This window comes from Anser brachyrhynchus (genome assembly GCF_964034855.1).
Source record: "Anser brachyrhynchus genome assembly, chromosome: 14".
Classification (NCBI taxonomy): domain Eukaryota; kingdom Metazoa; phylum Chordata; class Aves; order Anseriformes; family Anatidae; genus Anser; species Anser brachyrhynchus.
The window spans coordinates 3,582,341-3,608,484 of NC_137709.1; the positions used below are offsets into that span (position 1 = coordinate 3,582,341).

Genomic DNA, 26,144 nt, shown 5'->3' on the forward strand with positions numbered 1-26,144 from the left:
ATCAAGTATCTCTTGCTCATTTTAAACATCAGATTCCATCAGAATTTGAGGAAGGCAACAGGTACAGCCCCAGATTCTGGAAACAAAAACATTTCCACCAGAAAAGTTAAAAATAAATGAATGGGGGAATTTCCATAGAGCTCCCTTTCCTGCTCTGCCCTATTCAAATTGGATTGCTTACAGAAACAAAGGGAACAAGCGGCCTCGTTACAGCAGACTTGTCCCAGGTGAGTAAGTGTGAGCTACTCAACAATTAGCAATACAGTGAGAGCTCTTTTAATTGTGTTTTTCAAACAAACAGGAACCACCTGTTCTGCCATTTTCATGCAGGAACAAAAGGAAGCATGATTCACAGGTACATCATAAAAAGGAAGGCAGAGAGGGTTGGAAGGATGTTTGTCATTTTGCTGCAGCACATGGTAGAGCTTGAAAACTTAATGACCAAGTATTTTATGTCATCGTGTGATTGAGGCACAAATAATATGAACAAATGAAGAATTCACTAAGGTTAGTGGTTTTCTTGCAATTGCAACGTCTGTTAGCATGCTATAGATGAGAAGAAGTGCCCATCTTTTTGTGAGGTCATTCCAAAGCTGTCCCTGAAGAGAATATCATAGTACAAAAGCTATCATTAGCTAGGTGACTCTTGTCACCTTCTGTACAGCCAGGTGCTGCTGCAACTATATTGACATAATTCCCTTTTAAAATAGTGGGAATTGATTGTGAATTCCCAATATAAAATTCCACTTTTAAGTGGTGGTTCCTTGAAAGAACGTGAGCTAACGTGTAACTTTTCTGAAGGTTGATGTTTTCCTAGCATGAGAAGTGATCTATCCTCTACCTAACTGTACATTTGGTTACTGTTGGCTCTGTTTAGCTGGATAGAAATTGTGTTTCTTGTTTCCAGGCCCACACTAGTCTATAAAAAGAACTCAAGAGTTTGACCAAACTTCTGAAGAGGACTGTAGGCTGAGCTAGACATGGATGCAGGAGTTCTAGTTCCAGGTCTTACATCTCTGACTAATTATTAATTGTTGTGAATCAGCCCTTGGAAAGGTCAGCCATAAGCACCCCAGATTATCTCAGCTCAAAGCAACGATATCAGGTGCACCCTTGCAGGCCCAGGTTAGCAAGAAAACCACCAGGTGCTCATAGTGGAAGTAGATGACACTCTACACCTTGACCCAGAAACTTTACCACCCATTTAAATTCATCAAGTACAGTGAAACTAATCTTATCCCTCTAGGTAGGCTCCAGCTCTCCTTGTCCCATGGCATGGTAGTTTACTGAGTTACTGCAGAGGCTGCTCCAGGAGGAGATGTCTCTCTTGGTTGAACTTACCACAAACATCATCAGCTGTGATGTCTTTTCAGAAGAGGACTTTTAAGGAAAGATTGAGGCAAGTATGTATTGTTTGTTCCCTGGCTGCCAGTAGAGAGGCTGATGTGTCCTGTCCTTGCAGAAGCAGTGGCTGGTTAAGTGAAAGTATTTCTTTATGGCCATTGCCATTTATCCTTTCATTTTGAAGCAGCACTAATCTCTCTCCTTTTAGGGTGTGTCGGTACATTTACAGACTATGATAAGTTGCCCTGAATTGAAGGGTTTACAACCATATGTATATTTTTTGATTTTGGGACACATATAGATCATGTTAAAAACCAGAAGTCCATTGTTCAATCAATCAAGTTAATCCTGGTGCTCCTTGATAACTATAGCTATCGCATTTCAGAGTGATTTTACTGGATATTACTGGGATTACTTGTAGTAGCCACTCAGTCTAGACAGGGGTTTCTATTACAGTGAACACAGACAAAAGGGTAAGAAATATTAATGCCCAACATCCATTAACCATGCACAAACTGCATATCAGAGAGTGGATCCTGTTCACTTGGCTGTGGTTTCCCCTCCCTTTTGTGTATCTCTCAGGAGGGCACTGGCTTTTTTAATTAAAAAAACAGGTTGTCCCTTTAATTTTAAAGGAAAAGAGCTGCTTGGAAATCTTGCCATTTAGAGATAAGGGGAGTTAGAGAGCTCTTGTTGGACTGTACCGATATGGAAAGGTCCATGTATTTTGGCTTGAGAGTTGTCTTCAGGATGGCCTGTCTCTTATGGCCTCTCCTCCAAGTTGCGAGTAGAGTCGTGGTCATTCTGCTGATATGGACAGCTTAGAAACTCGGAGGACCTCTGAGAAACCTATCATTGTGAGAGTATGGTGAAATCCATCCCAAGACTGTCATCAGGGCCAGATAAAATTATACTACCCGTTGTTTCTGAAACAAAGCCACTTAGAATGAGAAGCACTCCAGGAATGCTGGTCCTTGAATAAATGTAATGTGGCAGTGACATGTAGTTCCCACCATCCCTAGAAGATAATTCAGCTGCAACTAAATTAAGACAGTTGGCTGATTAAAATTAGACCTAGTTAACAGGGCACTGAGTGAGGTAATAAAGTTAAACTTTAAAGCATTTCAAACTCTCATTATGTTATTCCACATGTTCAGGCTCATAACGTATGGGCAAACATTGTATTTGCTGCTTAGACTGCTTGTTGTGTCCCAGATGTTATTTTGGGTATGCCATATTTCAAATTGTTGTCAAGTTGCCTGTGATAGCTGAACTTCCAGCAGGTCTTCCCAAGTACATTACGAGTTAGAGTAACAGTAGAAACACTTAAACACTTCACTTACATGTTACCTGCTGTACTGTACTCACTTGCCTAAAGATGATGATATTTTCTTTTTCGGTGTCCTTTTAAGACTTTGGGAATTAAAAGCTAACTACCTTGCTGTTTGAAGGGTCTACAGTTCCTGTGGAATCAAAATTTTCTAAACCTTTTTCCCTTTTAAACAGCACAAATCAGTATTTCCAGTTATATAGGAAGCTTGCAATTATTGCAAGATTACCTTAATCCCTGGGTGATGAGGTCAATTTGGTGCTATTTGGGTACATAAATCAAGATTTTCCTGCAAAACTTTGGGTATGGGCCTAGGGAACATGCCCTGCATGGCCACTGCTCTGAAACCACCTCTGTATCTGAGAGCTGACTTCAAAATATTTGACTGCGGTGGGCACCGGGCACGGCCTGCACTGCTGTACCTGTCAGTGTCTTTCACTGTTCACCTCAAATCTTCCACGGTAAATTTGCCCATGACAAGAAGCCTTGTCTGCTGCTTGGCGAAGCTCAGCAGTGCCTTTGGTGGCTCCCAGGTCTTCTGTCCAGTCAGAGGTAACAAGTAGTGGAAGTGTCTTGATTAGTTAGTCCCTGTTGCTGTAACTCATTCTAATCTGATGGTTTACAATCCTAAACATTTTTTATACTGTGAGACAAGGGTTGTGTTTATATCCATATCTTACAACATGGGAAAGGTGCCACCAGGAAGTTAAAGGTCCAAGTTTGTGTAAGTACCCAGTTCTCCGGGTCACTTTCCTCAGCAGTTGGTCTCTTAATACAGTTATGGACACATTGTGTTGGAGCAGGGCGATGCAGCTGGGCTCTTGTAAATTTTAGGCTTACAAATGAACATATTTGTCTTGTTGTGTACATGTCTATTGGGATCCAGCAGCTGAAGGCCTGCTTGCCTTGCTACACCTCCTCGCTTGAACTTTCATTTCATTTTTGGCTAATTCGTGCTGACGTTCACACCTGGTTGGTGGACAGGGTCGCTGTTTTCAGACTTGCTGAGGAAGTTGGAAATGCAGGAGGCTTCTTATGCATGGTCCTCTGTGATCCCTTCTCTCTTGCCTGCTGCTCACTCCAGGAAGCTTGGCTCTGTGGGGTCAGAGGACGACCAGAACCACTGGGAACCACTTGTGGTGGTGTGGGATGAACTGTTGGGCCGGATGATGAAGGTCCTGAGATTCTCTGTGCGTTTCCTGACCAATATATGCTGCTTGATAAATCCATTGCTTGTCTGTACTGTTGCCTCCTTCAGTCCCTGCTTCCTGGCTGCACAGCTCAGCACTGGATTCAAGAAGCAAAATCTTTCAGACCTAGAGACAGTCCAGGGCTGTGTTGATTTACATGGCCTAAGATAATGGCCTCAGACTGTCCTTTGAGGTTTTCTGTATTTCTTTCATTGCTTCCCAAATGCCACTCAGATTCCTGCAACCTGAGCAATCAGCGGTACTGTACTGGGATTGTTAACTTCAGATTAAACCTCTGTTAAACTTTGCTGGTGGTGTGGACATCTTGGAAGTTACAAGGTATGAAGGAGATAACCTGTGGGAAAGGCTGGTGGATGGCATTTCCTTAGCCATCTGGCTGGGAGATCCTGATCAACTTTACTTCAACAGCGTTTCACAAACTGTAGAAGTTTAAATGATAATTAATAACAACATTCATCTCAGCTATTCTCTTGGTGAAGCTCTTGCTCTAACGTTGGCTTTCAATGAAGATATGCCATTGTAAGTTTTCATTTTATACAGAGAAAAATGCTTTTAAAGTTCCAGATTTAGAAGCTTTTACAGAGCTTAATAAAAATTCCCTTTTTGGGCAAAGTGCAGTTGACAGCTGTACTGGTACTGATGGTTTCTATTTAAAAACATGTTCCTTTCATTTGCTGCATCTTGCAGCTGCTGAGAATCTTCTGTTTTGCTTCCTCTAAGTTCCTCTCTCTTACCATCTCGCAGGCATTGGAGTGAGGGGCCAAGTGCCTGGAACAACAGCAGTGGAGAGAAGCTGCTTTTAATTTCTCCCTCCCTTGACTCAGCTCTCTGTATTGATGTGGGAAAGATCTGGACAAGTACCAGGTATTTGCATTATAGACCTGTTGGGACAGAGGCTACTCATCATCTTGAAGTTGTGCATTTCCTTGAACAGCAAGGCCCTATACCATCAATACCATCAGTAACAGTGGTGCTATGGGACTCTGCTAAAGGGGTGTGCATGTGTCCATCCAAAGAGAGCTTGTTTTCTAACATCCACCACAAAGTCTTCATGTTCTGTATGTAGCAACTATAAATGCTGTTAATTTAGACTGGCCTTGAAAAGACTGATAGGCAACTATAACCAGAGTTAAGATGTACTAGTCTGGCAAAAAGCCACATGAATTTACTGGGTAAAACCTCTGTCTGGGGAGTCCAGGACCTGGCTCATCCTCCTGTCGGTTTTCTGGATGCCCCTTGCTTCTAGGAGGCAGTTAGCAATGTGAAGAAAAGGCAATCATGTTAATCTCCTGCCTAACTAGTAGCTGGATCTCTTTACCAGCTTAGCACTTCTGGGCCATATATCCGTGTAGGAACCCCAGTTGTACTTCTTTTTATGTGTATTGACTTAGTGGAGTGCAAACATGTTAAAAAGTTCACTTTCTCCTTTATACGAGTCTATAAAAAAGCTCTTAAAATGGAGTCATAGGGTTTCAATGAGACAAATGAATGATCAGCCGAGAGCTAGCAGTCCTTTCCGATGGATTAGGTGCTTTACTGTGAGGAATGGCAAGATGCTAATCAGCCTGGAGAGTTTTCATGCCTCCAGCACTATGTAATGACACGAAATATTACGATGCCTCCAAGTTATAATGGAATAGGTGGGTAGGATGCAGTAATAGGTATCACTCATGATATTTGATTCCAGTTAAAACTACATTTTCGAGTCTCTAGGCAGCAGAGATTTCTTATGCATTTATGGGAATTTGAGTAAAACTAAACATACACACACTAGCTTGGAAATTTTTCTAACAGTTATTTGGGCACAGTAACGTGCAGAAATAATTGTAAACACATGCACAAGTAGATCAGTGTGTGTTTTCAGTGACTACTTTTAGGAGAAATAACACATTAACATATTTTCTGAATTTTGCAAATGCACTGCAAGATTGCAGCTCAATAAACCTAACTTTATATGTTCTTTTAAACTGATGACACGGTATTATATCAAGATGTTTTCCAGTTGGGATTTGGGAAGCCGTAAGACATGACAGAAGTGTTCGTAATCAGACATTTCAGCACAATTTTTGACTCACACGGAGCTGATCAAAAATCAGCTCTCCGGCAAGGAACGGATCTGTTTACAAGACTTACTGTGGAAGGGATCGATCCCACTGCCAGGGCAGTAAAACACATCCACTGCAATCGCACAGGAGCAGGTCACAGCTTACCAGAAGGAATCACTTACTGTACAGAACTGTTACACTTCAGTTCTGCACACTGAGAAATCTTGGGTTATGTCCTGGAACTTATATTTGCAGGGACGTTTATGTTCCGTGTTGGTCACTGAGATCACAAACGTGGTCAATCAGTGAGAAAAGAAAGAAAATGGAATATTTCACCTGCTTCCCCCCAAACACCCAGGAGCGGTGGTGTTATTCTGGGGAGAGAGAGAAACACGGAAGTGTTTGGATACAGTCCCCAGATAGCTCTATTTCTAGAGGCTTTCTACAAACAAACATGGTGAAAACAGGAAAATTTCACTACAAGCACCACAAAGATGCTTTTTTTCCCCTCTGCTGGGAGCTCCTGGAGGTTTTCACTTTGAGTACTGCCTGCTGAGCTCTGAAAGGATGCACTGAGCTAGTGCTGAGGTTTGCTAATGATGAGGCTGGAAATGGTTAACTAATGCTGCTCATGGGGCTAGAAGATCAACATTCATCCCTGGCACAACTCTTTAGGAATTGTGCCAGGAACCAGTAGCTGAACTTCTCCCTAAGAGCAGAGGACAGCACTACTAAATGCCTGGAGTCTTAAATGGTTGCTCGTTTGTCAAGGTGACACTTGTGGTCTTGCTGAAGCACGAGCTGAGAGACATCTCTGTTACCCAAAGAAATGTGTAACCAATGGAGCTTGAGCACTTACGTTGTTGTTACAATAGCAAACGTTATCTACATAATTACAAAGTTATGTTCTGATAGGGATTCTTATTTAAGCCTGTTACATGCTCCAGCAAAGCAGAAAATCCCTTACTGAGTACCGTTAATAATGGAGCATTAAGAATACACTGTTTTCTTTCCTTGCTTTATATACACCTATTTATTTTTCAAATGACTGTATTTTGGTACTTTCTAGGATTTCTCTCCTGGGTGCTGGAAAGGTCTTTCCCCTGGACCTGACGACAAGAGGCAATGTCACTGCGAATGTTTCTGGTAAGGTTCCCTTTGCCTTTTGGGGACTGGCTCTCTCCCTCCCACCAGGCTCTGTGAGGGTCTGGGATTGGGATTTAGCTGGGAGACGAAGTGTGGGGAGTTCGTCAACCCTGGAGGACGTGCGTGGCCTAGAAGAGCCCGATAAATTTCAGAGAGGTTTTTCTGTAAGGATTAAACTGAGCTTTCTTGTGCAGAAATTCGTGTTATGGTGCCAGAAGACTAAGACGCCCCTAACTTGTGTAAAGTTTTAATTCTTAGGTAGCGCTGTGTGGAGCCAGGAGCTGGAATCGGTGATCTTTGTGGGTCCCTTCCAACCCGATACACTGTGATTCTGTTCTGTGATTCCTCTAGCGATCGAATTAGTAGAGTCCAGTGAGGTTAGCAGAGTCATGGATGTCCCAAGCATGGACCCCACCCAGGCAGCGCTCCGGTGGTGGTGGTGGTGGGGATCTCCTGGGAGTCGTCCTCAGGGGCTGAGCGGCTTTGTCAGGCAGGCAGATGAGCGGGGTCCTTGCAGCTGCTGGTGAGCCTCCCCCAGCAGCATCTGGCCTCCTCAGCCTCCTGAGCACGGGCAGCCAGCCCGGCCCTCCCCAAACAGGCAGAGTAAAGGTGCAGCATCCTAGCGTGCTGGCCTGTGATCAGCTTGGGAAATATGAAATATGCTGCTCATGGGCAGCAGAGGCATTGGCAGAACAAACAGCCAATAATAATAATAAACCTCGATCAACCAGGCTTTGCTTGCTGAGCCAGTGGGAGTTTGTACCCAGCAAGGCTGAGGAACTGCTCCTCCACGTAGAGCTGTGTGTAGCTGTGGGCAGGCGTGTTGGAGGAAGCCACCCGAGGGACCCACTTTCCTCCAGGGATCCCCACGCTGCAGAGCCCTGTACTTGAGGATGGTTCAGCAGGCTGTGCTGTACCTACCCTGCCTCAGGTAAGTTCCTGCTAGGATGCATCTTCCCCGTGCTGTGGGAAACGAGCTTGTCTCGCCAGTTTTAAGGCACAGCAGTAACTTAAGCAATGGAAAAAGGACCCAGAGTCAACCCCTTTCCTGGGCTGGGCACTCACGGAGCTGGTAAGTGTAACGCTAACATTACGTGGCTTTATTACGAACATGTGCACGCTCGGATTTAAAGGCCAGTGGCTAGACAGAGCAAGCATTTAGTGTGAGTGGGAGGAGGGAAGCATCTATTTTCTTGTGCCAATACAAAGGATGAGTAATTACTCCAGGAACAGCTGCGGTGCCCCTGAAACTGCAGAAGACCAGCTGATTCCTGCCATGCCTCCCCAGCCAAGAGGCAGCACCTGAGGCCTGCCAGGTAAAAGCTGGGCTCTGTGCTTTGTCCAAGTCCTTACAACCCCACTTGGAGGGAAGTGAGCAGGGAACAGGCTTTGCTTCACTGCTTAAAGAGTTACTCAAAAAGGGGGGGGGGGGGGAATACCTGGGAGAAATAGTTCAGTCCAAAGTAATATTTACTTGGGTGCTTAAAACTTTGTAAAATGCCCCGGAGGTCACGAGCCATTCATCCTGCTGTGTATTTCTCTTTAAGAAGGTGCTTGTAAGTAGTACTGGAACACATGTGTGATGAGGGGTTGCCATGGCAAACAGGTTTTGGCACTGTTTAAGACAGTTTTATTACACAGCAGAATAAATAAGCATGTTAAAGCCGCATACAGTAACTTGTTGGCACATACATTAATGCTCCCAAGGGTTGCAATAACTTAAGCACCCTCCCTTTAAACATTTTTCAGTGTTTTTTCTTTTTTTATTGACTACATGCATTTAGTATTAGGGCTAGGAATGTCCCATTTCCACCCCCTTTTGAAGTGAGTAATTGAGGCAAAAAAGGAGGACTGTCTAATAAATCATAAAGGCCCATTGTACCCAGACAAGAGGGACGATTTTTCCTTTCCTAACCTGCGTGAGGATAAGCCAGCAGGAGACACGACTGCGCGCGAAATCCCAACCTGCTCCCTCTAGACGTAGGAGTAGATTGTGTTTATACTTCTGATGGAGCTGAAATGATCAGAAATAGTTTCACGCCGATTTCTGCAGTTTCTGCCTTGCTGGTTTGTGCCAAGCCAGCCTCCCACCACATCACAGCAGCGAGGTAGTTACTTCAGCTTCGGCACTTCTTGAGCTACCCGTTCGGTTCCATTTGGCTCCCAGTTTACACCAGTGAGTCCCCAGCAGGTCTGGAAATACTCCCAGCTCCAGGGAAGTGCTACAGGGAGGCAAAAGGCAAATCTGGGCCTGTAAGAGGGCTCAGGCTTGTGGTGCTCTTAAAGGTGAACATAAATTACTCTTTATAATGAAAGCTCTGGTTTAAGAAGAGTTATTAGTGTATTAGGCTGGGCTTTATTAGCTCAGAGCTTTCAGAGCCATGTGGGAGGTGTGACACTGGCTCCCTCTTCTGTGGGAAGCAGTAACCTTTCTGCGTGGAGAACCTTAAAGCTGCCAGAAGCAGGCAAAGCCCACAGAATCTCCCCCATCTCCTCCCACCTCGGTTACACTGGCATAAAAGCACATTAGTGCAGACGTGATCAGATAATGCCTGGTTGTAAGGCCAGTGGCACAGCCCTGCCTCCTCTCCTGGGGAGTGAAGGATGGCAGAAGCCTTCAGCAGAGCTGGCAGTAACCGTTTCCTGTTAAAAAGTGGGGAATTGGCAAGAGTGATGGGCCCAATTCTTTGTTTTATTGGTGAGCTGGGCAGTTTCTGGTGAAGGGTGACAAAGTAGAGATGCTCACCTGAAAAAGAGATTGCGGTCAGTACTGGCTGCTTTTATACACAAGTCAAATGCTTTGCATGCTCCCTGTGTTTTTAGGATGAGGACTGTAATGTGTCTTACTCTTAGGGCCCTCTTTGCCTCTCACCATCTTACCAAAATGAGCCCGCAGCCATCAACGTGACCATCAGAGCCGCTCAGCTCTCCGAAACTTTTTCTGTACGCTCAGCCATTGCTGAACCACTCCCGAGCTTCACGAAACGGGAGGGGGAAAAGAAAAGTTGATTATTTTAAATGAAACATACACATCTGTAACACTGCAGGCTGATAGGCTCATTATGAGAAATAATAAGAGAAACCATAAGGGAGGGATATTGTGTGGAGAAAAAAAAAAAAAGAAGGGAGGTGATTTTTTTAGGAGGTTTTTAGGCCTAGAAAGGTGTCTCCTGGGCATAAGCGGAGTTGAAGAGCTACTGCTTCCTTCTGGTTGTTTGGATTTGCTTGCAATTAAAGCCTAGTGGAGCTGTCAGGGGCTGTTGACAAATATATTATAGCCAACTTAGGTTAAGTGAGAATTACTTAAAATTAATCCATCTCTGCACAATATTCCTGTTTCACTTCAGAAGAATGCGCCAGGAGGAGTAAGTACAATCCTGACAATATTCGGGGAACCTCCTCAAGGTGGAAATTTGCAAATAGGGCTACTGTAGTATGTAATGAGAAGCTGCAGGGCTTTCAATTATCCCACATAGTCTGTCTCTTTGCAACTTGACTGACAGCTAATTATGCTGGTGCCATTTTTTTGGCAGTGGAATTTAATCTCCCAGATGGAAAGCAAATCAATCTGCCCATCGCTGCAGCTGAGGCATACTTTGGCTCAACTTTAATTTATTCTCCTAAGCCTAAGAAGGCTAGTCATTTCAAGGTGCAGAAATATCAAATTTCTTCTGTTAGCCAGGCTGGTGAGAAAGCGGGGAAGAGTTGGGATTTCGTAGGCTACGCTGTGAAGCGTTGTCGCTCCTTGCTTTGTATTAGGGAACGGCGGTATCATCTCCCCTTGATTCCTGTCCGTGGTGTCTGACAAGGAGGAAGCGTTTATGAGCTGGCTGCTAGTGATAATGGTTAAACATGAGTTGTGGAGGCATTAAGTAGGATTCGATGGAGGAATGAACTAAATCTCTGAAGAACTCAATACAGAAAGGAATTGGTGGCAATTTTCAAGCGCTTTAGCCAGTGTGCAATAGCCTGGCTCCCATTGGGTTTCACGCCGGGGATATAAATACAATCCTTCTACTTACCTGCACTCTTCAGGCCTATCAATTATGCTGCTCCCTCTGGGTTGCCACTGCAGCTTTAGGTATTACTGTCCTCCGTAAAACCACCACGGAGCACAGTATGTCACTAGTTACCACGGGCTACAGACCTGATCTTCAAGTGCCCGGGCACCTGCAGCTCCTGTCAATGCTGTTATTCAGGCTAGAAAACCCAATTTTAGCTAGGATCAAGGGGAAGAGAGCTCACAAAAACTTGGTGTTAACACAGGGAAATTGGAGCCTTGTTTTTCTGCAAACTTCTGCTTGTTTGGCTAACAAGGAGTCTTCTCGCTGTTTCAGCCTGTGCACCCCTGTTCCGTGCTTTATCTTACCTTTTGGTGTACTCTCTCTGAATTCTTAGCTTCTCAGATTCATCAGATGTCTGGAGAGAAACAAAGTTCCTGCCTCCTTTTTATTGAGGAAAAGTATTTCTCAAAGTGCTCTGCTCAGGCCTGGTGCATCGGATTCCAGCCTTCCTCGCGCTTGCACAAATACTTCGCCGACTTCACCATGGTATGTCTGAATGCTGAAGGATCAGCAGCTCTCCCTTCTAGCTATTAATATCTTCACATTTTCATATAGTGCTTATAATCATGCTGATGCTGCTCCTAATGAGTCATAGAATGACATTTTGTAATTATGATAAGCTTGTACATAAGCAGCATTTGTTCTCGGCAAAAAAGCCCCAATACATTTCCGTGCTTCCCATCGCCCACCTTTATTGGGATCAGCCTTTGCTTGGCCACCTTGCTTTTACTGATGCCCCCTCTCTGTTGCAGGGCAGGATGAGCTGAAGCAGCCTGGGTCATACCCAATGTCCAGGGCATGTCTAAGAGCAGTGGGGAGATCTCAGTCGGGGTTGTGGGCTGGATGCGAGTGCTAGGAGCCTGCTTGTACCTCTGACTCTGCCAAAATGCTACATCCAAATTCTGAAAAGTTGAGAGAGGAGCTGAAGCAAATGCAGCAAGTTTTGTTAATGAATCTTAAACTAATCATGAAGTAGGGAGGGCTGATTCGAGTGGAATGTAACATGAGGCCCAAAGTCTAACCTGTCCGTCACTGCACTAATCATCCAGAAGACACATCTGTGCTGCTGTTCCTAAATAATCTGCCCTCCTCAAACTCTTTTAGAAAACTAGAGGTTACACAAATGTTGTTCATTGCTTCCATTTTGGGGTGGGGTGGGACGTGGGGGCTGGACTTCAGGAAGCAAGGACCCAAAGAGGCAGAAGAGCTGCAGCATGAATGCGGGCTGTTCCTCTGCAGAGGGGGGGCAGGGGAAAGACCCCAGATTTACATTTTTGCTTACTTCCTCTCTAGGGCAAAGTAACACTTCTGTCAGCAGCTAATTGCTTCTAAAACCCAGCCTGGCAACCTGACTGTGAATGTGGTAGGGTAATTATACCTGCTTAACTAATCACACAGGCTGTCAACTTAGGATGAGAAAAGCTTTGGGAGGATGATAGCCTGCAAAATCAGAGCAAACTGCTGAAGTTACATGACTTTTGATGCACTCAAAATTCATTTTAATACCGTTCTTTCTCTTCCACAGTGAAAAAATTCTGGACTAAAAGCAGAATAGTAGTGGAGAGCAAGATTTGAAGCAGTTGATTGAAATTGCTACTGGTGACAAAAAGCTTTTAACCTTTTAAAGTACCTGAATTGCTAAAGAGAGGACAGTGATTTTAACTGTTCTTTTCAGATAAGATCCCTAAAGGTCTTACCAAGAGAAGAACAAGCTGTAAAGTTACTTTGAGACTTTCTGTATGTGGCTCTCCTGAAGTGTGATTATTTTTTGCATGGAGCTTGCACACTTAACTATAACAAAATGCTAGGAAGATTCCCAAAGTGGTATCGTCTTGGTTGCAGTACATGTTAGCAGGAATTTCCTCTGTTTTCCTTGTTATGCATGTAACCAGATATGTTGCTTTTTAGGTTCTTGACCATATGCCATAATCTACTCGAGCTGCACCATGTGGCTGAGTTCAAGCTTGCTTCAGGATCTTTGGCTTCTGCTTTCCTGACAAAGCCTGCTGGATTTAAGGACCTCAGAGCAGCATTCTTCAGGCTGTGGGAAACATGGGTGAGTGCTGACTGGGAAGGCAAGGCTGTGTCAGAGACCACCAACTCCTCCTCTAGGCAAACTTCCCCTGCTCCAAGTGCAGTAGGGACCAGCTGGGCAGCAGTTCAAGGTCACTTTCAGAGCAGGCTGGGTCAAAGCAATGGAATCACGGTATTTACTGCAAACACCAAGGCTTTATGAGCTTTTAAGTGAATGCTAGGAAGGAGGAGGAAGCTCTGGTATTTGCACAAAAGGAGAATACAGTGATGCTGCCTATGATACTACCTTCAAAATTGCCAGCAATTTTAAACAGGAGCAAAAGATGTTTCAGTTATGAGTTATAATGAGAACAGACTTCCTGAAAGCTCTCAGGCTGGGGCCCTGCCCACTGTGAGCATGGCATTGTCCTTCTTATTCAAGGCACTGTAAGAAGCACTGATAAGTGTTTCTGTTCACTGTGGGATGTGATGCTGAGAGCTCAGATCCTCACCAGGTGGGAGCTGCTCATGGGTCTTTATTGGCAAAAGGACCTGGATTCAAACAAGGCAAATTGCGTGTCACAAGCAATCTAATGGAGCAGTGGAGCTATTCGTGGTGCCAGTGGCTGAATAAGCAGAGAAGATTTGAAGCCAGGAGAAACAAGTCCATGTAATCTGAATTGCATTACAGTTTGCTTCAGGATTTTCATACTTGAAAGACAGAAGTTGCCATCCCTTCATTTTGTGTAACAGTGTAAAAGTCAGATTTAAATACCATGGGGTGTTGTACTTTTAACTACTTTGAAAATACACCTGATCAAACACTTTTCATGTTACTGACATCTAAATTTTGGGACTTAAAAAGACTTTACACATTACAGTAAATTCTACAGTGCAAAGAGGCCAAGAAGCTGTAATTTGTTGGGTACACAGTTGGTTTGATGTGTACACTCCTCCTGTATTAAAAATGCCCTTCTGAGCTTAAAAACTCAGGGCCCTTTTCATACTATGTGTTTCCTTGTGACCCTCATCCATGCTTCTGTCTACTCTTCAGTCCTTTTAGTGACACCTAGTGAAATTTGTGGAAAGTGCAGTGTGCCTTTCACAAATTCTAAAGTACTGCATCTTATTTATTGCCACTTAACCTGCTGCCATTAAAGACTGACACTTCGGCCATTTAAAAATTAAGTTTGCATTCGTAGTATGGTCAAACACCTTACATGTTTGATGCACAGAGTTAACTTACTCTCTGCTCCTCTTAACTTTGTGTACATGTTTAGAGCAGCACTGTTATCTTAAATTGTCTTCTAGTATTGTCACTGTTGTTCCTCTGGAGCACTCCACTTGAAACTGCAAGTATTCCAAATTCTGTGCAAAAAAACAAACTCTTGCAGGAGCTTAAACTATGTGTTTTTAATATTTGATATCCAGGATACATATACTGGGTCCTGAGCTTACTTTTAACAGTCAGTCAAATTTTGTCCACTCAGTGCTCTGGATCAACCCAGGATGGATGGGAAGCACTCTTTCATCAGCAAATGAAATTTTCTGTAGAAATCGAAAACGTATGCCTACTATATAGAAAGTAGGCTGAAGACTTCAAAGGAAGAGCTTCCTCTTCAGAGAGAGCATTCATATGCAATAGCTTTTGAACATGTAACCTCTTCTTTCTCAGAGTACAAAAACAAGTGGCTTCCGTAAGGTTTATGTTGGTATGGATTTCAGCTGTGCAAACTATATGGCAACCAGTACAAACTGGGCTCATAAAGATTTGGAAAAAAAAATAGAAAAAGGCTTCAAACAAGCCAATATTCAATGATTGGAACTAGTTCAAAAAAAAAACCCTAGGCCTTACTTGATATAAAAGGCTTGGACCTCTTGAAATAAACAGCCAATTAAGTCAGATTCTGAACAGGAGGATCTGAAGCACCAACAGGAAAGTCTGAGTGCTCACTGCAGAAAGTGCAGTTGTGTCACCGAGCATGTAGTCATCCAGCCAGTACATGTAAGATGCCTACCATCTCCAAACAAGCTTCCAGGCTGCTAGCTCAGATCTGGTGTTTCATCATCCTTCTCCCAGCTACCTTTTCAGAATTCATAAAATAAAGACTTAAGAGAAAAATTAAAGTACACTGACAGCAACAGTTCAAACATTTTACTAAATCAATTCACACAATTTCAAAATTGTAAATATAATTAAGAACAACAGGGTTTCTGTATCTTTTCTTCCAGATTTATCATTAAGACAATAAACAAACACAAATTAGGTTTATAGCATCTGTTCTTTTAAAAAATGAAAGGAACGCCACTCAATGTATTGATAAAGCACCACAACACAGTTACAAAATAGGGTCGGCCTGTTTCTTTCACATGTAAAAGACTACATATTCCTAACAGCTTTCTGCTTCAACCATACTTCATTAAAATAAAACTATAAAATCTCCTAGATTACACTAAGTTCAGACGATGCCTGGGATACAGTGCATTAACAGCAGTAATGCCAACTATCAGTGCCAACATAAAACATTTTAGAAAGTAAAAAAAAAAACTAAAACAAATCCAAAAAAAACACCTTTATTTCCCTAGATGAGCAAAATTTAAAATAAGGGATGTTCTGCTTCACAATGAGTTAAGGATTTGGGGGAAGAAGATGGGTAGAAGGGAGCTGATACTGTGTAGGTTCCTATGCTTAGTTGGCATCTAGTTTGGCCATTTCCTGCACGTATATCCCTATACTCTCACTGTCAAAGAGCACAAAGTACACCGTCTTGATTGAAGAGGACATTGTTGACACAAAATAGCTGGAGATGGCTTTCAGGATCAGCTGGGCAGCCGTTTGCTTTGGGAAACCATTTCTAGTAAAAGAAACAGAAAAAAAAAGAAAGGAGATCAAGACCTGCTGAACAAGCTTTTGATGGCATAACCTTGCAGGGAAGGCTCAGCCTTTTCTCTAATGCAGCACAGTAAATAAAGCTACAAAGCTAGTGTTTACAGTCTGAATTAGAAGCTACAAAGTTGTTTGTTTAAGCAAGACTTAAAATGTTCAAACAGAAGAAAGCATTCCCAATACACGAACACAGTCCACACACATTAATGTGTTGAACCTTTCACCAGCCAAAGGCTCAATTATTCTCATTTAACAGACGAGGAATCCAATGGCCAGCCAGCCTGAAGCGTTCAGGAAAACTGCATATACCTTAGAGTTGCAGAGTCAAACCCATCGTGAAAGTAAACCAACCCCTGAAGAAAAATAAAAAGGGACCTGGAACTTGGCATAACAGCAGCATGAGAGGAGAAAACAAAAACCTTGCTGCTTTCTCAGATGACTAAACTGTGCGTGGCCAAATTTCAAAGCTGAGTACGTAGCCTAGGAACTCTGCTTACAGTTTTCTTTCCTCATTTATCTCTTGTAGCTCTTGTCTGAAAGTTTCATCTAATGTTAGAACAGGCCAAGCACAAGTAGAGCAGTCTGAACAAAGCCACGACCTCAACTGTGAAAAAAGTTTTACAGGTCATGGCAAAAGCCCCAAATTACACCTGGTACTGGAATGTGGTCTAAGCTTTGCTGCCGTATTACTCAGGAAGTGCTTCTGCCCACCAGTGGGTGGTTTTGCCCTCGTCAAAGTCTGAGCAATCCCCAAGCTGCAGTAAAGTACACGGAAATAATCAGTCTGAAGGTGATGGGATGTCACCCTTCTGTTAAGAGCAGGACCCAACAGAATTTGAAGAGGCTGTTGAACGTCATTTGGTTGACTGACATGCACTTACAGATGCACGACAGTCAACACTCCAAGTAATAACGTGTGCATTTATGCAAATCTTTCTTAGACACAGGGTGATAAGGAGATACTAAAACCACTTTCACGTGTATTTTCAATACAGAGTGGCAGAGATGGATAGTGACTTAACAGTTCTAAGTTTGACAAGTTTCCATCTTTTTTTATCCAAAAAGATTGGTAACGTTTAATATATTCTTCCATTTAAGCCAACAGAAGTGTGTTACACTGTCCTATAATATTGGGAAATATTATTAATAATTTAAAAATTACACAGGTGAGTTTCTGAGTTTCTGAGTTTCCTCAGCAATTCGAAGAAGCTGGACTAAATTCACCTCTGGTGTTAACAGGTGCAACATGACAGCATTTGCCCACTGAAGCACCAACCTCTGCAAATAAAACACTGTTGTACTCTCCCTCTCATTACACGCTGCAAGACACAAAATGAGAAAGGCAATTGCCTGTGTCACGGACCGCTTACTGCACATTACCTGACCATAAAATATACTGTGAGAGCAATTCTGGGGTAGTGCTGCCTGTAACGGGGTATTACACCCGCTGCCTGAGGACAGTGCTTGTGATATTTCAGAAGTGATGACATGGAATAGCACATCATGCTGTTTCTTTCTTTTCTGAAAATGCCTATTTTGTTCTCTCACTGAAGGAGAGAAAAAAAGGAAAAAGCACTGTGAAAACACTTGTTCTCTTCCAAAGACAACTGAGCTGCTCAGGCAGAACCAGCTGCGTGATAAGGTAATCGACTGACAGCACAGTTCTGACATCGGAGCTAATTCCTGCTGTTGGCTTACGCAGAGAAAGGGCCCTGGAGTCAGTGCGCCTCCGCATCTGATCCCTTGCCGGTTACGTAGCAATGCTGCGTCCTGGCACATAGCGAGCAGATATCTGAGGAACTTTGCTCCTGAACAGGCCAGCATCAAAATCAGGGTACACGCTGTTTCTGCAGTGCTGACAAGGACTCTGAAGCCATGCAACCTCCACTTCAGCTGCATCCCTGCAAAGTGGTCGTGGCTGGGCTAACGAAAGAAGAGCAGCCTGATCAAAGGGAGGCACGCACACAGGGAAGCTGATGAAAATGAGCTGTTTAGGACCACTCTCTAAAGAAGGAAAAGAGACAAAGTGGAAAAATCGGAAGTAGGATGCTGACCAATGGCCGTGTGTGCGCTGCAAGAAGAAACAGGAGCCTCTTGCATCGATCTACTGGTCTGAGTTAAATTCTCGTGAAATGTGGCTTGAGGCTTTAGCCAAGCTAGTGTCAATTCAGATCAAAGTTGGAGCCTCAGAACGAAATCCCTACTTTGAGGATGATTTTATTTTCAATCCCGAACTCTTCTTTCCCTGTTCTCCTGCTGGCCCTACCAGAGTGAACTCCAGGCTACCTTTGTACAGCACCCAATTTGTGCTTTCCACAAGTTGGCTGTAGCTGAGCATCTGGCCCACCGAACACTACAAGTATGCTATTTTATTTTCCCCCATGATTTATTTGAACTGCCCTCATGTAATCCCATTCCTCAACTATAAAAGAGAATGAAATTGTTTATGTGGGTTTATTGGGTGATGTCTGCTTGACAGATGTCTGTACTAGAACAGCTGCATACATGTGGTGTCTTTGGCATTTGCTTTCTTTAAAAGCTTTACTTCTTTTAGCACTTCTGACTTTATAAAAACAAGTAAAGAGTATTGTCAGAATATATTCTGTTTTCTCCAAAATTCATTTATGCTTGAACTACTCTAATTAAAGAGGAGAGGGAAAATATACAACCTCATACATTTCTCAATGCCTGTTGATTCCTCTCCATCTTTTCAAAGCACCACTTCAACTGGCTTGAGTAAGAGCAACATGCATATGCCAAGCTGAGAACATAGCCACAGATCTTGCCTGTCAGTAACCAGATTTCATAACAGAACGTGGATCTCATGATTATTCAGGGTTTCATCATCTTCCAACACCACTCAACTACTTTGCAGCAACGGTTTGGAAAGGTTCTTCACTGGGAGCTCTCCAGAAAAAAAAAGGGCTCCACGGAAGGTATTTTTTGTAGCCTTGCTTTATCCGACAGCTAATTCACCAGGTCAGTATAAATCTTCCACTATATTGCTCTACCATTCCATAAAGTTTGCTCAAGTTACCTCCTTAAAATGCCACCCATACAAAACCACCTTATTTGGAGCTGCATCTGACACAAGTCACTTAAATTTATTATCCTAATAAAATTTCTATTTCTTCACTGTCATTCACCCAAAAGCTCAAATAGTGCTTTCTGCCCTACAAAGAATATGCAATATTAACCTAATGTTGCAACATGGCACAATGGGAAGAAGATTCTTGGTGAAGATCAGCCAAATTCTTTCATTGCAATTTCAAAAGTGGCAGCTGTTCAGAGTTAAATACACCACTGTGTGATTCAGCATAGATTTGGTCTTCGTTCTGAGCCACCAAGGGCCAAGTGCTCCAAACCTCCCTATCCTTTCCAAACACAAGAGCCTTAAATTAAAATGCTAGTCCATATTTAGATTCTTAAAAACATTATCCAGCATTCAAAGGCACTGAGAATCCTGTACAAATCTAGAGGACCTTAACTTTATACTCTGGCTTTCAAAAATCTTGACAAAGACTTTTTAAAACTTTTTTTTTTTCCCTGGGAGAGTCCCACGATATAAAACTGCGTGGAGTTCAGCTTATGGAGTTTGGGTGAAAGCTTGCAGTGATTTTGGAAATCCAGAGAATCAAGGCACTTCAGGTCTACTGCTTAAACAAATACTAAGACGTGTAAAGGACTCTTTATCAGGGAGTGTAGTGATAGGACAAGGAGTAAGGGCTTTAAACTAAAAGAGGGTAGATTTAGATTAGATATAAGTAACAAATTCTTTACCATGAGGGTGGTGAGGCACTGGAACAGGTTGCCCAGAGAAGCTGTGGTTGCTCCATCCCTGGAGGTGTTCAAGGCCAGGCTGGACGGGGCTTGGAGCAACCTGGGCTGGTGGGAGGTGTCCCTGACCAGGGCAGGGGGTTGGAACTGGATGATATTTAAGGTCCCTGCCAACCCAAACCTTTCTATGATTCTACGTCTTCTGGCCATTCTACGGCATGCAGTAAAACTAGGTAAAAGAGACCACTTTTCTTCGTGCTCTCCTCCATATCCCCAGTTTATATGAACAAATAATAGTCTGAAAAAATACTTTTAATATACTCTTAAAAAGTTATTTTTATGCTCTTCAATCTATTTGTATGCTTCAAAGGCCTGCAGGGATCACTGCTAGACACGCTGAAGTTTAACTGCTCCTCAGAATACTACAGGCTCCATGTGCAGCTTGAAGGAACCCAGAAGAAACATTGCATTCAGGGAACTGATCCAAATGAGCAAGAATGAAGTTAGCATTGTAGAAATGAGTTTTGTACCTGAGAAGGGACAGGTACATATGAGATGGCACTTAGGAAACGTAGCCTGTATCAACTATCATGTTTATGTAACAGCCTTACCTGCCACTGCCAATTGAAGGAAACGCAATTGATTTCAGCTTCTTTTCATCAGCCAGAGCCAAGCAGTTCTTCACTGTCTTTTCCAGCAGCTCCTCGCATTTGTCTGAGCCCCAGCCTGGGCTATTACAGTGGATCACAAATTTTGCAGGCAATCCATGGCCAGCACTGACAACAGCTAGTAAGAAATGAAAGTGAAACATAATTGCTTTCCTCTCATTAGGATTAAAAGAATGCATATGTGATTAAAATAGCAAACAATTGACAGACATTCCTTTAGCCCCTGTGAATGTTTTAGATTACAAATCACACAGCCTTAAAATATAACAACATGATTACAGAGACTTTTCCACTTCCAGCTGTACTTTGCTGTGGTAATTTATAAATCACAGTTATAATAGAGCTTATTTTAGAGAGAGCAAGAATTCATGACTGACATCAAAGGCAACACATTCCTACTGGGGACTGTGCAAACTCTATGTAATGTCGGAGGAGAAAGGCAGTAATATGCTAGGACATAAACCTGTTCAAGAGATGATCACGCTTCGGTTCGGAGTTTATTGCAGAGCTACAGTAAATCCCAGGACGCTGCACTGTCGGTGTTACGACTTGTGTGACCTTCAGCTACTCCTGCTAAACACACAGCTTGTTTAGCCAACTTCTGATCACACCGAACCACAAATTGGGTTATTTCAGAGCTGTTAGTGTTCTGCAAACTGATAAGGAAGGCTGGAAAAGAGTTGAATTCAAGTATCTGCTTTATTTCCATCTTTGTCTCTGAGTAACTATAAAGAATATTTTTTGTGATTTCAAAACGTTGGGCCTAGTTTTATTCAAGCTTTTATGTGCATGGGTCGTCCAAGACCACTTAAACAATGCCTCTCTTAGTTAACGTTTGTCACATTTTTGACAAACAGTTGGCCAGGTTGCGTTTATAGATTTACAAAGTTCGATTCACGCTGTTTATATGCCAACAGGTGAGGCCTTGGATGTATGAAGAAATGGAGAACTTTTACCATACTAATCATATTATCACCAGGATACTGTCAGGGACACGTGGGGATCGCCAAGACACAAGAGGGCCTGCCAACAGACTGCGTACACCCAGTCTCCAGAGCAGCCCCTGTCTCGGTAACAGAACGCATCCTGGGTTCACCGCTTCCCATCGCAGGGCAGCGAACCGCGCTCTGCCTGCCGGAAAGCTGGGCGAGAGATCCCTGCCATTTCTGACCTCACCGCTCTGTGGCTGCAGATAAGAACTTGTAAATTTTGGTTGTTTAAAAATAGAGATGAAACTAGAACATCTTATTCACAAGCTCATGGAAGGAATAAATCTAGTCGGTCTCACAAGGACACGCATCAAACCTTCACAAAGAGTCAGCCCGATAACAGGCTTTGGGACATAATCATACAAGGCCACAGAAGCACAGGAATAAAATGGGAGTTTGTTCAAAAAAAAAATAAGAAAAATACCTTTTTTGTTTGTTTAAATTTTAAAAAATCAGTTTTGCAAAGGTGCTTAGAGGCTCTACTCCACTCTGGAATGTTTACGAGGCATTTTGTAATTTAAATATAGTAGAAATAACTCTTGGAGCACTATCATCACATATGGATACTATCCTGCAGCTGCTGAAGAAGACAGAAAATAGACTTTGTCATGTGGCATTCTGACAGGAGGTTAATCAGGAGAGTACACTTTAAAGGACAATGGAAGCACAAGGATTTATGTCTTTATAGGTTTGTAAATTCTCAACATGTTGAATAACCTCAGTGTTAGGCAACTTTAATTTGTCCTTATATGCAACTAAAACGTTGGCAGATCCAGACTACATCGTAAATCCAAGAAAAATCTAATAAAAGCAGCTGACATATCTCTAGTCAGATGTGAAATGCTGATAATATCTTCACACTGAACGAATAAAATACTGTATCGATACGCATCACCAACTATAATGCTTCTCAGACAGAGAGTGTATTCTAGGGCAGCCGTTAATTGACTCATAAGGATTTTGTTGAAGACAGCCGTTAATTACCGAAAGTGGCCATCCCTTACTTCAAATGCAAATGCTCTGAAAGGGGAAGTTTTACTTTTGGTATAGAAACGAACAGAAAGAATCATGGCCACATTCTGTGCTATTTACAGTTATATTTCAGGTAAAGATTGTGGTTATTATACTAAAAGGGATACCCATGCAATTGGGAAATGTGAAAACTGGATATCCATATAACTGAGAAATTGATTTATGTCAATTCTTCTCCAGCAGTCCAGTTTCTGCTGGGGTAGCAGAGAGCTCCCTACAGGGTCAGGCTGCCAAGCAGCACTCAGATCTGAGGGACGCATTGATGTTTGAGAAGAAAATTTTTCTCTCCAAATTGCAATCTATTTGTTAGCACAGTTTGATCAACTCGTTAATAGGTTGATAAGGAATGGCGTACATAAGCAACTGAAAAAAATAAGAGTAATTGATTCTACATATTTTAGTAGAACAATTCCAAGAAAAACTTATTAAAAATTTTAAAAAGCAAGGGAAAAATTTGTATTAAGCACCAGAAGTAAACAGTCATATTTTTTCCTGCCATAGCTCAAGTTTTACATCTCCCCCTCAGCTTTAGTCAAAATGCGTTTACAAAACTGCATGCACTCTATTTATTTTTATAGCATAAACACAGATGGCAGAACCAGCATTCTATATGAACAACATGTATCAGCAATATCACAGATGGTGTCAAATTGTCATTACCAAACGTTAGTACTCCTATAGTAGATTTTTCTCAGATATTACATAAATTTTGATAACTAGGCATCAAAAAATCATAACCTTCTACAGTGATGATTTTGGCACTGTTTAGACCAATTACCCAACAGCTGCTTAACTTTAGGCACGTGCTTAAATTCAGTGAAAGTCAGTGGCTTTTTAGCAAAGCAGATGTTTAACAGAGTTGGACTCAACTGTTCTGAAAAATAAGCATCCAATTAATGGCTTTTATGACCTGTGCCCTTAATAATCAAAATTCTTTGTGTATGTGTGTATCCTTGAACAGCCTGTTTTTACTTGTAATGTTACATCACCACACCATTTGCTGCTTGCTTTGGTAATGGTTACTTAAGATGCACTGTGTGTATTTTAACTCTGGAGAGTACAAGTACCGTGTAACCCAGCAGAGTTGCCTGCGGACACCATGAACCCAAGAGGTGTGCTAGAATGAGCTTGGCCAGCTGACTGCGACGAGGACTGCCGCAGACGTTGAATCTCGTGACCCCAGTGTTTTTTTTCCCTGCAGGTTTCCGAAGCGCAGAGCCTCACCTCCAGCTATGTCCAAGGGCCCGTTCTTTTTCCGAAGCTCAATGACAGCTTCCACAAACTCCTTGCCGCCTTTCTTTTCCAAAGTGCTCCCTGAACAGAGAATTGTTATTTTACTCCTCTGATCCCAGGTTTCCACGGCAGACACATGACTCATCATTATTTGCAATTACATCAGTCTAGATTTTTCTGCCCAAACATTTTTTGGGGACTGCAAAGTAAGATCTAAACCTTTTGGGACTTCAGAATTAGCTACTCATTAAAAACAACAACAACAACAACAAAAATGAAAAACCAAAAAAGACAACCCTAAGAACCCAAAAACCTCGCGTCTGAATCCCTTGCTAACATTCTCAGACCGTGATTTTCATGTCAAAACATCTGACATGGCGTCCCTATCTCCTTCCTTATCAGAAGCATCTGTCAGTGTGAAACGTTGCAAAAGAACGTGCTAGCTCAAGAGTGGTGAAGGTTCATAATTCCTGCCGTCAAGGTTCATTTCCCCTCTCTCTTATAAATGGTTTTAAAGAGCCATTTGCCACAATAAGAATTTGAGACTCACCTGATCTTGGTCCCTGACCCCAACAGGTGGCACCAGGAATGAAACAGTCTCGTGAGTGCAGCGGGCTGCTTTACTTGGTAACTGCCCAGCTTGTTGAGCCACCTTTAACCAAGAGGAAGAGCCTCAGAAATAAGGAGAATCTCTAAGGAACATATTCCTCCAATGAACTTCTCTAACTACAGCTAAGGAGCTGGACAAAGTCATTTTGGGAGGAGAAGAGCTGTGCAGCATTATCAGGGCAACCAAAAGGTATGCCATTTACAAAGGCAGTCCATCACTAAATGGTTTAGATCTTATTTTGCAGCTCTAGTTTTAGGTATTAATATAATAAAAACAGCCCAAGAAAGCATTTTCCTAACTACATAAGCATCCCAAATAATTTTGTACTGTATACTGCATATTAAATATACAGGTAAATAAGTAAAAAGCAGTGGTATCATAAAGGCTCTTATTTGAGACATTACTTTGAAAACTGATTTCCAAAAATTCAGAAAAGGATCTCTAAAGATCTAGACATTCATTTGGTGAAACCCCTTACTTTCACTGATGAAGAAAGAAAAAACCGCATTTTCTGATGGAAGTGCACATATTGTATGCTCAAGGAAGCAGAGCCCCTCCTCCAAGATTCAGTTTAACGTACAGAGCTATGGCTCTAACAACTAAGAGGACTGCCAGAAGCTTTTGTTTTGACACCGTTGCTGAATTTCTTCCAACGTGAATATTAGAAGTTTCTTGTTTCTTGAAAACAAGGCATTTGTTCGTTCAAAAACTGACCGTGTGACCCTACCTCTATTTTGCGATTGGCGGTTTATTGCTTTTGGGGTACAAAAGCTGAGGATAATTAAAAAACATATCTCATATTCTGCTTTCTTCATAACCAATTCACAATTGGTGTTTGCCACAAGTCGGACTGCAAGGTCAGACTGCGTATGTCAGAGTACACCTTGCTCCATGTACTCGTTTAAGCTTATTTGTGTAAATACTTTAGTCTAAGGTTATTTAGACAAATTCCTCACTGAGATTTTTTTCTGAAACTGAGAGCTACCTGTACAACAGAGCGGGAGGCACCGCCCAGCAAATCTCTTAGGCAAGACAGTAATGGCTTTATCGATAGCAGCAAGGTGTCCTAAGAGAGCGTGCTCTGAACAGAGATCCCCCCGGGACGGAGGGGCTTCGAAGGGCACTGCCTTTCGCAGATGGCAGCACGACACACAGGGCCCTTTGCTCAACTTATTTACCTGGTGTGGCTGACACCAGGGACTTGTGAAATCACTCTGTCAGGGAGGGAAAGAAGCACTTCTCCATCCTAGTTATATTCTTGTTTGTGTATTTCCATATCATCCCTGTTCACTCGTGTATATAATTCCAGTTATATTCCCCGTGAATCCATGAACTCAATCAGTTCTAAACCCCATGACGCTCATAATCCTTAATTTCTCTTGTTTCAAGGCAAAACGTAATTAAGCCTTGTATAGAACTTTGGAACAGAAAAGATCTATTAACTAGGTCATCTCTTTGCCATTGCAAAGCTGTTGTACGTTTAATGGAATTGAGCCTAGTTTTGTTTAATTCAATCCAGGAAGACCACTTTTTCCCTTCTACTGGGAATTAATTTATAATTAACAGCAATGAACAACCTTGTCAGTTTATTTCATGGAGCACTCTTCTCACAGATATGGTGCAAAGAAGAGCAAGAGTAGTATGGGGTATGAATCAGTGATGGTTTCTGCATTCTCTCCTAAATACGTCCTTCTTCTGCTTAATAGTAATGGTCTATATTGAAATTATATTTCAGAACTATGTCATAAATTAGCTCATCTTGGAAAGGACATACTGTATTTAATCATTTTCCACT

General features: G+C 42.4%; 2 protein-coding genes across 23 annotated transcripts in view; one reads left to right on the top strand and one right to left on the bottom strand.

The window, feature by feature from the left end:
* The first annotated feature begins 330 nt into the window (after positions 1 to 330).
* Positions 331 to 20,414, top strand: LOC308177818 (uncharacterized protein). Of its 14 annotated transcripts, none has more exons than XR_013939420.1 (8): positions 339 to 507; positions 1,247 to 1,399; positions 4,630 to 4,749; positions 7,000 to 7,076; positions 7,937 to 8,007; positions 8,304 to 8,392; positions 11,475 to 11,626; positions 13,049 to 14,341. XR_013939420.1 is itself a non-coding variant. In XM_080555620.1 (8 exons), exons 2-8 carry the CDS (start codon positions 1,362 to 1,364, stop codon positions 14,740 to 14,742), a joined length of 705 nt encoding a protein of 234 aa, XP_080411746.1. In that variant the 5' UTR covers positions 341 to 507; positions 1,247 to 1,361; the 3' UTR covers positions 14,743 to 14,957. The 14 variants fall into 14 exon arrangements, 6 of the variants coding, with proteins under 6 accessions (XP_080411748.1, XP_080411746.1, XP_080411747.1 ...); XM_080555620.1 differs by lacking the exon at positions 8,304 to 8,392 and adding an exon at positions 14,644 to 14,957 and having other exon boundaries at positions 341 to 507; positions 13,049 to 13,196; XM_080555621.1 differs by lacking the exon at positions 8,304 to 8,392 and adding an exon at positions 20,188 to 20,414 and having other exon boundaries at positions 342 to 507; positions 13,049 to 13,196.
* The window catches only part of MACROH2A1 (macroH2A.1 histone), a 46,209-nt gene continuing 35,358 nt past the window's right edge, over positions 15,294 to 26,144 (bottom strand). For all 9 annotated transcript variants that reach the window (XM_080555617.1, XM_080555615.1, XM_080555616.1 and 6 more), the window contains 3 exons: positions 23,731 to 23,820; positions 20,429 to 20,603; positions 15,294 to 16,008 (listed from right to left, as the gene is read on the bottom strand). In XM_080555617.1, coding sequence (XP_080411743.1) covers positions 15,843 to 16,008; positions 20,429 to 20,603; positions 23,731 to 23,820 — 431 coding nt within the window. In that variant the 3' untranslated portion in view covers positions 15,294 to 15,842. The remainder of the gene's footprint in view (positions 16,009 to 20,428; positions 20,604 to 23,730; positions 23,821 to 26,144) is intronic.